Below are 11,539 nucleotides of genomic sequence, written 5' to 3' on the forward strand. Positions count from 1 at the left end.
ATTGGGGTGAGTAAATTATCAGGAAATTTTAATTTGAAAGAGAACTAATCCTTTAAAGGAGTGGTTGATTATGATTTCACTTTTTTAACATTAGTTAGTGTGTAATGTTGCTGTTTGAGCACGAACAACATCTGCAAAGTTACGACGCTCAAAGTTCAATGTAAAGGGAGATATTTTCTTTTACAGAAATCACTTTTTAAGGACTACAACAAACGGCTGGTAGGGACTACAACGAGCTTCTTGCCTGGTTGGTGACATCACTAACCCTAAAATTTACATAAACCCCGCCCCCCGAGAACACACAACAAAGGGGGTGAGTTATTTTATTTTACATCTTGTAAAAGTGGCATTATACAACCCCTTTAAATGAGACAAGGAGTTACATTCAAGCTATTTTAAGGCATGGAACCTTTTTTTCACAGAAAAAAAACATTAAATAGGTCATTTCGGTGAGTTTGATAAAATTATTAACAGGAGTTGACTCAAGGCATAGACCTACACATTCTCACGCCTTAAAATTGTTACGCCCTTTGGTCTATTTGCTTGACTCCTCTTAGGAAAACAAAAGGAGAGACAGTGTGTGCAACGTACATGACAATACTATGATGCCGTGGATGGAGGTCAACCATGCTTTGACATTATCAATAAAACACAGTGCTGCATTGCTGTGATTTGCATCATTTATTATTTCACATACAGGTGTTTTGGGAAAGTTTCTGAAGAACCAATTGTCCCTCAGTACACTTCAAATAAAAAGACGACGACAACAAAACATGACAGAAGAAAAAAAACCAGCAACAAAATACAACTCAGGTGGACATAAACGTACAAGTTCACTGTAAAACCCAAAGATATTGCCCGTTTCTGCTGACCCGCTTGTGCCTGGCATGCCCATGATTCATACAATAAACATTCAAGCCACAGGGCATATAGGAAACCTGTCTGAAGCTCAGAAATGATTCTAACTAATAATAAGGAATAATGCCAATTATAAAAGAGGGGATCGTATAGCAGTTATGAAAACATGGAAGTCAAATGGACTTAGAAGATAAAATAACACTGAAATAATATATTGAAGAACATCTATTTTAGATTAAAAAAGCAACATTCACTACTTTGCAAACAACTGGTTTAGAGATATCATCACACATTTTAATAATCCATTTTCAAATGTATACAAGCAAACTGACTATAGCATCCACGTTTGCAAACTCATATTTCAATTTTAATAGCTAATCAAGGTTACCTCATAATCCTTTAATATCAGCAGGCTTAATCCGCTGCGTAACTGTGACCTTCCATCTTTTGTTAATAGGTCGTGTCAGTAAACAATACTTTTATGCATTAATATGGAACCTGAAATATATATACATATGCCATCTGAGACCCCAGAACACTTGAATGTGTTTGGTCACGTGGGTGGAGGATGATGTGGTTATGAGGTGAACAGGGAATTAGGGAGGATTTGGGAAGCTATTTTGGAAAATATTATCAGTCCCGTCTGGAGTGACTCACTTTGATTATTATTTATTATTATATATTATTTTTATATACACTTTATATATTATTATTTTAATGTCAAGAGCTTAGTATCGTTGATTATTTTACAGTAAGATACTCAGATCTAAAGCTGGTTATGTGCGTTTGTTGTAAAAGGTTTATTTTAAAGAAGCTTATTATACAAGTACTTGCATTGTGTAATTAAATCACCTAGTTTTGCATATAGACTTTGTGTCAGATTTCTTATTCCATGAAAAACAAGGCATACCGGAAGATTCGAATGAGTAGTTTATTTGCTAAAACAAACAAACAAACAAAAGTATGAGTTGCAGCATCCCGACGAAGCCCCACCGCAGACATGCACCATGAGACCAGCATGCAGAGCAGCGTGACGCGAGTCACTCCAGACGGCACCGGCTCTCACTAACTTCCTCCACCACCACAGATTTGAAGCATCTGAACTGTCTCCCAAGTTCTGCTACAGAGCCGTCTAGAAAAATGTTACCTTTCCCGCCTTGCTTGAGAGAAAGAGACTGATACTGAGATACTGGGAAACGGATTTAATGCTTACAGGAATGTATGATGAAAGTTAATGAGTCTTCCTTAAAGAAAAAAGCAAAGTTTCATGGGATACTATTGTATGTACGGATGCCAAATGTTGTCACTAATAATAATAATAATAATAATAATATCACTTTTTAATGAGGTATGAAATTACAAAGAAAGGCGTGAGATGACATGGTGTTGCATGTTCACAGTATGTACAACTGAATGTTCATGCGCATGTATGGTTCGTGTTGTAGGGGATCATGGCTGTTTCCTGTGAGAGAATGGCAGGTCGGAGGTGAGAGGTCAGTGTCTAAGGGTCACAGTGAGTTAAGATTGAGGTCAGACTCGGGGCAACTGCTTTTCAATGAATTCCTTCACAGCAGACATCTCCTGTAAAGCCAATCAGAGAGTAGCATGGGTGTTAGAACAAATAATAACTACTGTACAACATTGTATTTTGCATGATTTCAGTTCAGACCTCATCCTGTTACACATGGAGTGTCGTATTAAAAGATTAGTTCACCCAAAAATGAAATTTCTGTCATTAATTACTCACTCTCATGTCGTGCCACAGCCGTAGGACCTTTTTACATCTTCGAAACGCAAATTAAGATATTTTTGATGAAATCCGAGAGCAATATAATCACCACGTTCAAGGTCCAGAAAGGTACTAAAGACATCGTTAAAACAGTCATGTGACTGCAGTGGTTCAACCTTAATGTTATGAAGAGACGAGAACACTTTTTGTGCACCAAAAACAATACAAAAATAACAACTTTATTCAACAATCTCTTCTCTTCCCTGTAAATTATCCATACGCAGGTGACACAGTAAGCACAGTGAAGCTTCCGTGTTTATGTCAGAATGCCTGCTCAGTATTGGCCAAAGCTGATCACGTGATCAGCACGAAGCATGCGTGTGATGCTGACGCAGGAGCCGGCCAATAATGAGTCAGCGTTCTAACGTAAACAACGCATGAGAATGACACAGAAGTGAAGAAATTGTTGAATAAAGTCATTATTTTTGTTTTGTTTTTGCACACAAAAAGTGTTCTCGTCTCTTCATAACATTAAGGTTGAGCCACTGCAGTCACATGACTGTTTTAATGATGTCTTTAGTACCTTTCTGGACCTTGAAAGTGGTGATTATATTGCTGTCTATATACCTCTCGGATTTCATCAAAAATATCTTAATTTGTGTTCTGAAGATGAACGAAGGTCTTACAGGTGTGGAACGACATGAGGGAGAGTAATTAATGACTGAAATTTCATTTTTGGGTGAACTAACCCTTTAAGAACAGGAGTTTTGCTTCTATAGCAATATTTACATGTTTAACAGTTTAGGGAAGGTAAGATTTTTTTTCAAGAAATGAATACATTTATTCAGCAAGGACACATTAAATTGATCAAAAGACAATAAATGAAAAGATAACTACTATAAAGACATTTACAATGTCTGTTTCAAATATATGCTTTTCTTTTGCACTTTCTACTCAGAAAATGTATCATAGTTTTCACAAAAATATGAAGCAGCACAACTGTTTTCAACATTGATAATAATAATAAATGTTTCTTGAGCAGCAAATCAGCACATTAGAATGATTTCTGAAGGATCATGTGACACTGAAGACTGGAGTAATGATGCTGAAAATTCAGCTTTGCATCACAGGAATAAGTTATATTTTAATATATAGTGAAATAAAAAACAGGTCTTATAAACTGTAATATTTCACAATATTACTTTTGCTGTATTTTACAGTATTTTTGAGCAAATAAATGCCTTGGTGATCAGAGACTAAAATCAAAAACATAAAAATATATATATATATATATATATATCTTACTGACCCCAAACTTTTGAATTTTAGATAGTAATACACAAAGAACAACTAATCAAATGAAGACATATAGGTAGGTCGAAATTTATTCGAATGGAAATCTATGAAATCCTTCATAATACATTTGCACATGGTAAAGTGAGTTAAAATGAGGTTTCTGCGAATGCTACAGAAAGTCTGACCTGAGGACAGGAGCTATGCATGAGACCCGGGTAGCTGCGGAAGGTGACATTCTGTGGAGAGACGATGGTCTTGAGCTTCTCTGCTGTCATGGCCCCGAACTGCACCGGGATCATGGGATCCATCTCGCCATGACACTGCAGAATGGGAGTGCCCTTGTTTCCACTCCCACTTGCAGCCTAAAAAGCAGATACGTATGGGTATATATATATATATATATATATATATATATATATATATATATATATATATATATATATATATATATATATATATTAGGGCTGGGCATTGACATAAAATCCATTCACAAGCGTACAATTTCAAATTAAATTCAGATATCGATTCAATGCTGATTAATTTGGATATATATCATGTAGCATACATTACATGTCTGATTTGTAGACAAACATTTAAAATTGCACATAAGGCAGTTTTTATAATAATAAATTATGTTTCTACTCCAATTCGCTTTATGAAATATAAACATTTAAACCGTGGCTGATTTATTCAAACATATTAAATATTGAAGATTAGGGTTGACTAATAATATAAAGAATATAGTGCATATATTTAGCAAAATGCACCTCTCTAGAGTTTTTAATTAAACAAATATCAAGCTATGTAAATTGAACAGCTTTCCTGAAGGAAATATAACTAAGTGACAAGATGTTTTATTGACGAATTTCCATGGTTTAAACACAGAGCAATTACATGATACATATTTCAGTGAGTTGGACTGTTTATTTCAACATACTTTCTGATGTTCATTCATGTTTAGTTCATGCTATAATTAGTAGTAAAGAGGAAGAGATGATCCGTTCACATGCGCTTCGCTTGAACTGAGGCGCTTTATTTATTACTTTAAATTGACAGAATTTGTTTCATCAACAGTAACAAAACACAAAGCTTATTGCAATTTATTGGATGGGAGGCGCGCTACAAATAATGTTTTTGTGCACCCATCACCTGAAAACAGCCATAGACCTATTTTTGGGATTTAAGAATGAATATCAGTTTATCAATCAATTAAACCAAGAAATTCATATTTTTACCCCAGCCCTAATATATATATATATATATATATATATATAATATATATATATATATATATATATATACACACACACACATTCTCACACAAACTCCAACACTGCGGACTGTCTTGTACCTGTGGGAAAGTCTTGTGAAGTGGAAGCCAACAACTAAGTCCAATAACACCCGCTAGTTGCTGCTGAGAGGTCAGAGCGGTGTAGAGAGACAGAGCTCCACCCTGAACATCAGACAACACAGCAGGAACTGAAGATCATCTGCAGTCAGCAATTTAAATGATAGTACAAACTATCAGGATGGATCACTTACCTGAGAGAAGCCACCAAGAATAATACGATTGGATGGTATACCATTCTTTACCTCGTGATCAATGATGGCCTTTACTGTTGAAGAGAAGGAGCGGTCTATATTTAGTGCCACATAATCAAGTTTAAGCATTTAACAATATTCTCTCACATTACATGTCTCCCTCATAAACTGGATGCATTTCTTCATGTGGTTTTACATTCGCTGACACAGACTGAGCCAATTTTTGGATGTTATCAAGTCTTGGACAGCTTATGCGGTATTCAGGAAACTGCACAAATGTGATTATTTGTCCAAAAACAAATTTTGCTCACTGTTCTCTGCTGCTCGCTTAATCCCTGCTTCATCCTCTGGGGCTTCTGGGCTTAAACCCATCAGGTCAAACCTGAAAAGAAAAAAAAATTAGCCAAGAATTTAAGGGGCAATTCATAACTCCAAAAGTCCACTAGCGAAAATGCTTTTATTTAGCATTTTATTAATACAGTTTTCCCTATTTTATATTATATTATCTAAAACGGACCCACTTTATATTAAGTGGCCTTAACTACTATGTACTTACATTTAAAATAATAACTTGATACAATGCACTTACATGTTTTCACATTGTACTTATATTTTAAAAACACCTGTATGTAATTACATATGTAATTAATTTCTGTAATTACATTTATAATTACACTGTTGACCCATCCCTTACACCTTACCCTAACCTTACCACCAAACCTGTCCCTAACCCTACCCGTACCCACCTCAATAGCAGCAAATGTGTTTTGCAATTCAATATGAACCCAAAAAGTACATTGTACTTATTTTTTGATGTAAGTACATAGTAGTTAAGGCCACTTAATATAAAGTGGGACCTCTAAAACTATTAAAAACAGTTCTGTTAATTGAAATAAATATTAGCTGAAAAATTTAAACTAAATGAAAATCTTTATTTTTATTGAAAAATAGGTTGAAGCGCTAAAATTAACTAATGATAAATGAAAACTAAAACTTAAACTGAAATAAAAATAAACCTAAATATTTTTTAAAAATTCTAAAAATTAAAATGAAATAAAATTAAAATAATAAAACTTAATTTAGTATTTGGTTTACCCCTTCCTGCTTCACAAGTATGTAACACCTGACTGTCTTTACTGTCTGACAGTACAGAATCTGAAATACTTCATTTACATCATACATTTCCTTTGTTTTACATTTTTCAGAATCATCAAACATGGTTTACTTTCAGGTTTAAATTACATTTTAAATCCCCACAGCACTTTTATATAAATATACTATTATTTTAATATTATGTGCAGCAGAGGCAACTCACCATGAGGGCATGGTCATCTTCATGTTCAGCGTTACAGGGATTCGGGGTCTAGAGTCAGAAAGTATGACAGACTCATTTGCAATAAACTAAAGTGAAACTAACAATAGTTCTTTATTGCACAACAACCAATGCAACTAAAATGTTTTGCAATTCACAGTCTGTCACTTACGCGTGCGGGCAGATGTATTTGATGTACGGCAGTCTAATAGACATCATGGAATCAGCCCAGCCGTGTCTATAAGAAGTAACACAACAGGGTTATTTCCATGCATTAAAAGATCCTGCGATAAGCAGGTAATGAACAGAACTTACCCTGTGTCACCCAAGCCATGAAGGAAGATCACCTGCAAAGTTAACAGAATATGATGTGAAATTAATCTCTGCAAAGCCCAAAAGAGGCCCAATTTCCTGTGTTTGATGCTGACTCTTGGTTATTTTATATGAAGATAACATCTCAATAGCAAGCTTGAGTTTTCTGTGCATCCATCTTCCAATAAAGAAGGAAGCAGATAGACTTTCATTCAGACTCTATTAAAGGCACAGTTCACCCAAAAATGAAATGCTGTCTTCATTTACTCACCCTCACGTCATTCCAAACCCATAAGACTTTGGTTAAAGTTTGAAATGCAGATGAAGATATTTGTAATGAAACCTCCAGATCTTAAACTCATCCAAAAAGGTCATAAAGGGTGTCGTGAAATTAATACATATGAATTGAACAGTTTAATCCAAGTCTTGTGAAGAAATATGATTGCTTTATATGCTGAATAGATTTAATTTAGGCTTTTATTCACATGCATAGAGAAAATGCTAAACTTGTCACAGTACATTTTTAAGCATCCGTGTTTCCCAAGCTCTATATATGTGTGTCGATCATTTAGACGTAAATAAAAGTCTAAATGAAATCTGTTTAACATGTAAAGCGACCGTGTCTCTTGGATTAAACAACTCGATTCTTGTTTTATGACCTTTTTGGAGTTTTGGTTCCCTGGAAACCTCTCAGATTTAATTAAAAATACCTCAATTTGTGTTCTGAAGAAGATGAACCAAAGTCTTATGGGTTTGGAATAACATGAGGATGAGTAAATGATGAGGGAATTTTTATTTTCAGGTGAACTAACCCTTCGAGGAAGCCTGTGTAATGCTAATGAATCACTTGGGCAACTTTAGGTTTTAGTTAATGATTGGACCGGTCTCTCACCACAGCCGTCTCCTTCTCCGTTCCGGACACCGTCACGGCTTCAGCGAGCAGAGGTACAGACATATTGTTGCCACACATACAATGTGAGGAGTGCTTTAAGAAAAATACAAAAACAACAAGTTCAAAAGCAATCAGTACAACATATTTATGCAAAATAAAAAGGCCCAGACAATAAATATTAGATAAATGGTTATTAAAGATACAAACCAGCGATTTTAGAAAGAAACTGTCAGCAGGCTGCAGAATGATTAACAAAAGTTGGTTTAATTACCAGTGTTGTTCAAGGATTAGTTCACTTCAGAATTCAAATTTCCTGATAATTTACTCACTCCCATGTCATCCAAGTTGTTCATGTCTTTCTTTCTTCAGTCAAAAAATAATTAAGGTTTTTAAGGAAAACATTCCAGGATTTTTCTCCATATAGTGGACTTCACTGGGGTTCAATGGGTTGAAGGTCCAAATGTCAGTTTCAGTGCAGCTTCAAAGAGCTCTACATGATCCCAGACGAGGAATAAGAGTCTGATCTAGAGAAATGATCGGCCATTTTCTAAAAAAAAAAATTAATTTGCATAATTTTTAAACACAAATGCTCATCTTGCACTGCTCTACGATGTGCCACGCATTACGTAATCACGTTGGAAAGGTCACATGTGACGTAGGCGGAAGTACCGCAATAGGGCGAAAAACTCCATCTCATTTTCTCTTCCAACTTCAAAATCGTCGGATATTGTTGTTTTACCTTTTTTTGTAAAGGTCCTTTGACTTAATCTTTGCATGTTTGCTTTGTAAACGTTGGATCGTGACCTTTCTAACATGATGACGTAATGCGTGGCACATCGCAGAGCAGTGCAAGATGAGCATTTGTGGTTAAAAAGTATATAATTTTGTCTTTTTTTTTTAGAAAATCACTGATCGTTTTGCTAGATAAGAATCTTATTCCTCGTCTGGGATCATGTGCTCTTTGAAGCTGCACTGAAACTGACATTTGGACCTTCAACCCGTTGGTCCCTGTTGAAGTCCACTATATGGAGAAAAATCCTGGAATTTTTTCCTTAACCTTAATTTCTTTTTGACTGCAGAAAGAAAGACACAAACATCTTGTATGACATGGGGGTGAGTAAATTATCAGGTAATTTTAATTCTAAAGTGAACTAATCCTTTAAAGTCATTTTAACCAGCAATTCATGCCCATCTAAAACTAAAAGCGCGCTACAGAAATCTAGACGAGGGAAAGAAAAAGTGAAAAATTGCAGGGTGATTTAGCCTACTGGATAAGCGCCGACGCTTATGTTAATCATACACAGAGATCTTCATTTTCTACTGATGGCTGTGCGGATCACAAGTTTGTACTTGCAGACGTTCCCAGAAAACTGTTTCTAATGAAGCCTAAATGAAAACCACGGGTCACTGTTTTCCAGGAACCACATGACAGTGCTGAGAAATCAAATCTTGACAGCTACAGGAGGCAAAACACTCCAGTTTAATGCTTTCATTAGTGGGTGACCCACAAGTTTAAGCAAACACTTTGTTTTACGGGTTCAGCCTGTCTTCCTGGACTTTAGTAATGCATATGTTATCAAACACTTTTATTAAACCACCTGCTAATGATAAACACAAGAAGAAATGACTTTTCCCCCAATGAAAGTGCATGGTGTTCTTATGCAGCACCAGTTTGAGCGCTTGTTACACAATGGCTTATTGATGCACATTAACAAATGACTGTATTGATCATCTCTAATGCGATCCTTCGCATGAATACCACGATTATATATTCAGAAAGAACAGGAAAAGGGATGGGCAGTGAAAACAATAGAGAAACGGACGAAGCATAGCTCGTTTTTTCCAGCCTGTCAGAATCAAGGACAGGATACATGTATAAATAAAGCCGCTAGGTCGCTTCATTAATACTCGAGCGACATGATCGCAGCTTAATCCTGTTCCGCCTGTATTATTGTCTCAATGAATCCCCAGCCTCATAGATGGAGCTATCTGGATCTCTCACCCCCGCGATTAAGCTCACTATCACGCTGCTCAGCGGCACGATTGCGCCTTTATAGCGATCGATAAAGCCAAGGCCAGGGGGTAGACTAAATTTGAGGGTTCAGACAGAAAAAAAGCAGATATAAACAGCGGCCCACTGCTACAAATTTATTGACTCACCGCTTGCTAGCCCAGGTCACAACGGAACTTCCGCTCCTTCTGCCGGAGAGGGGCGGAGACACGGCGTCGTGACGTCGCCGCTGTTGTTCAACCGCGTGAGCTTAAATTTTACAAAGGCAGCGATTTGTGGCTAGTAACATTTTTTTTAAAGGATTAGTTCACTTTCAAATTAAAATTTACTGATAATTTACTCACCCACGTCATCCAAGATGTTCATATCCTTCTTTCTTTCTTTAAATTAAGGTTTTTGATGAAAACATTCTAGGATTTTTCTCTATAGTGGAGTTCAATGGACCCCAAATGGTCGAAGGTCAAAATTACAGTTGCAGTGCAGCTTCAAAGCGTTCTACACGATCCCAGATGAGGAATTAGAGACCATCACTCATTTTCTAACTAACTCAAATTGTTATATACAATATGCTAGTGCAAGTATATAACAATAAATTCAAACTTTGACCTGTGGAGGGCAGTAATAAGCAGTGTCTACACTGCCGGAATTCTAATAGAGAAGAAGAGAGCTAGTTCAAGATGAGCATTTATGGTTAAAATTTATAAAATTTAAATTTGTTTTTTAGAAAATGAATGATGGTTTCTCTAGATAAGACCATTATTTTTTGTATGGGATCGTGTAGAGCTCTTTGAAGCTGCACTGAAACTGTAATTTTGACTTTCAACCGTTTGGAGTCCATTGAAGTCCACTATATGGGAAAAATCCTGGAATGTTTTCATTAAAAACCTTAATTTCTTTTCGACTGAAGAAAGAAAGACATGAACATCTTGGATGACATGGGGGTGAGTAAATTATCTGGAAATTTTCATTTGAAAGTGAACTAATCCTTTAAGTGTAAGGCTAAAATTCCAATTCTAATTTATTTATAAAGCACATAATGAAACAACTGTGTTGATGACTACAATATACTGAAAGAATCAAATAGAAGTATTACAAAAAAAAAAAAAAAAAATCTGCAAAAACCATTCAGGAAAAATCCTAAAACCAGCAAAAATACTTTGTGACTCATACATGATCAAAAGCTATAGTAAAAAATGTTTTTAAAAATATCTCTTAAAGGGACAGTTCACACAAAAATGAATACTTTCACTCAAGTTGTTCCAAACTTGTGTATGTGTCTTTGTTCTGCTGAACACAAAGGAAGATATTTGGAAGAATATTTGTAACAAGGCAGATCTCACTCTCATTGACTGCCATTGTATTTTTTTTCCTACTAGGGGACGAGATCTGCTTGGTCACAAACATTCCTCCAAATATCTTTCATTGTGTTTAGCAGAACAAAGAAATTTATACAGGTTTGGAACAACTTGAGGGGGAGTAAATGTTGACAGAATTTTAATTTTTGGGTGAACTATCACTTTAAATTCACAAAATGTAATACTAATAATGCAGATTATTTTATGGATTGTGAAATTTGCAGTGGAAGCA

The 11,539-nt window shown here is 35.6% G+C and overlaps 1 protein-coding gene across 1 annotated transcript; it reads right to left on the minus strand.

Annotated features, from left to right (window-relative positions):
• Window positions 1-654: 654 nt before the first annotated feature.
• lypla2 (lysophospholipase 2) lies at window positions 655-10,161 on the minus strand. The gene is made up of 10 exons (XM_067411127.1): window positions 10,102-10,161; window positions 7,942-8,034; window positions 7,053-7,084; window positions 6,910-6,975; window positions 6,741-6,788; window positions 5,737-5,807; window positions 5,426-5,499; window positions 5,235-5,336; window positions 4,069-4,245; window positions 655-2,439 (listed from the first exon to the last, which is right to left on the minus strand). Exons 2-10 carry the CDS (start codon window positions 8,017-8,019, stop codon window positions 2,389-2,391), a joined length of 699 nt encoding a protein of 232 aa, XP_067267228.1. The 5' UTR covers window positions 8,020-8,034; window positions 10,102-10,161; the 3' UTR covers window positions 655-2,388.
• Window positions 10,162-11,539: the final 1,378 nt, after the last annotated feature.

Source organism: Chanodichthys erythropterus, chromosome 15, assembly GCF_024489055.1.
Source record: "Chanodichthys erythropterus isolate Z2021 chromosome 15, ASM2448905v1, whole genome shotgun sequence".
NCBI classification, from domain to species: Eukaryota; Metazoa; Chordata; class Actinopteri; order Cypriniformes; family Xenocyprididae; genus Chanodichthys; species Chanodichthys erythropterus.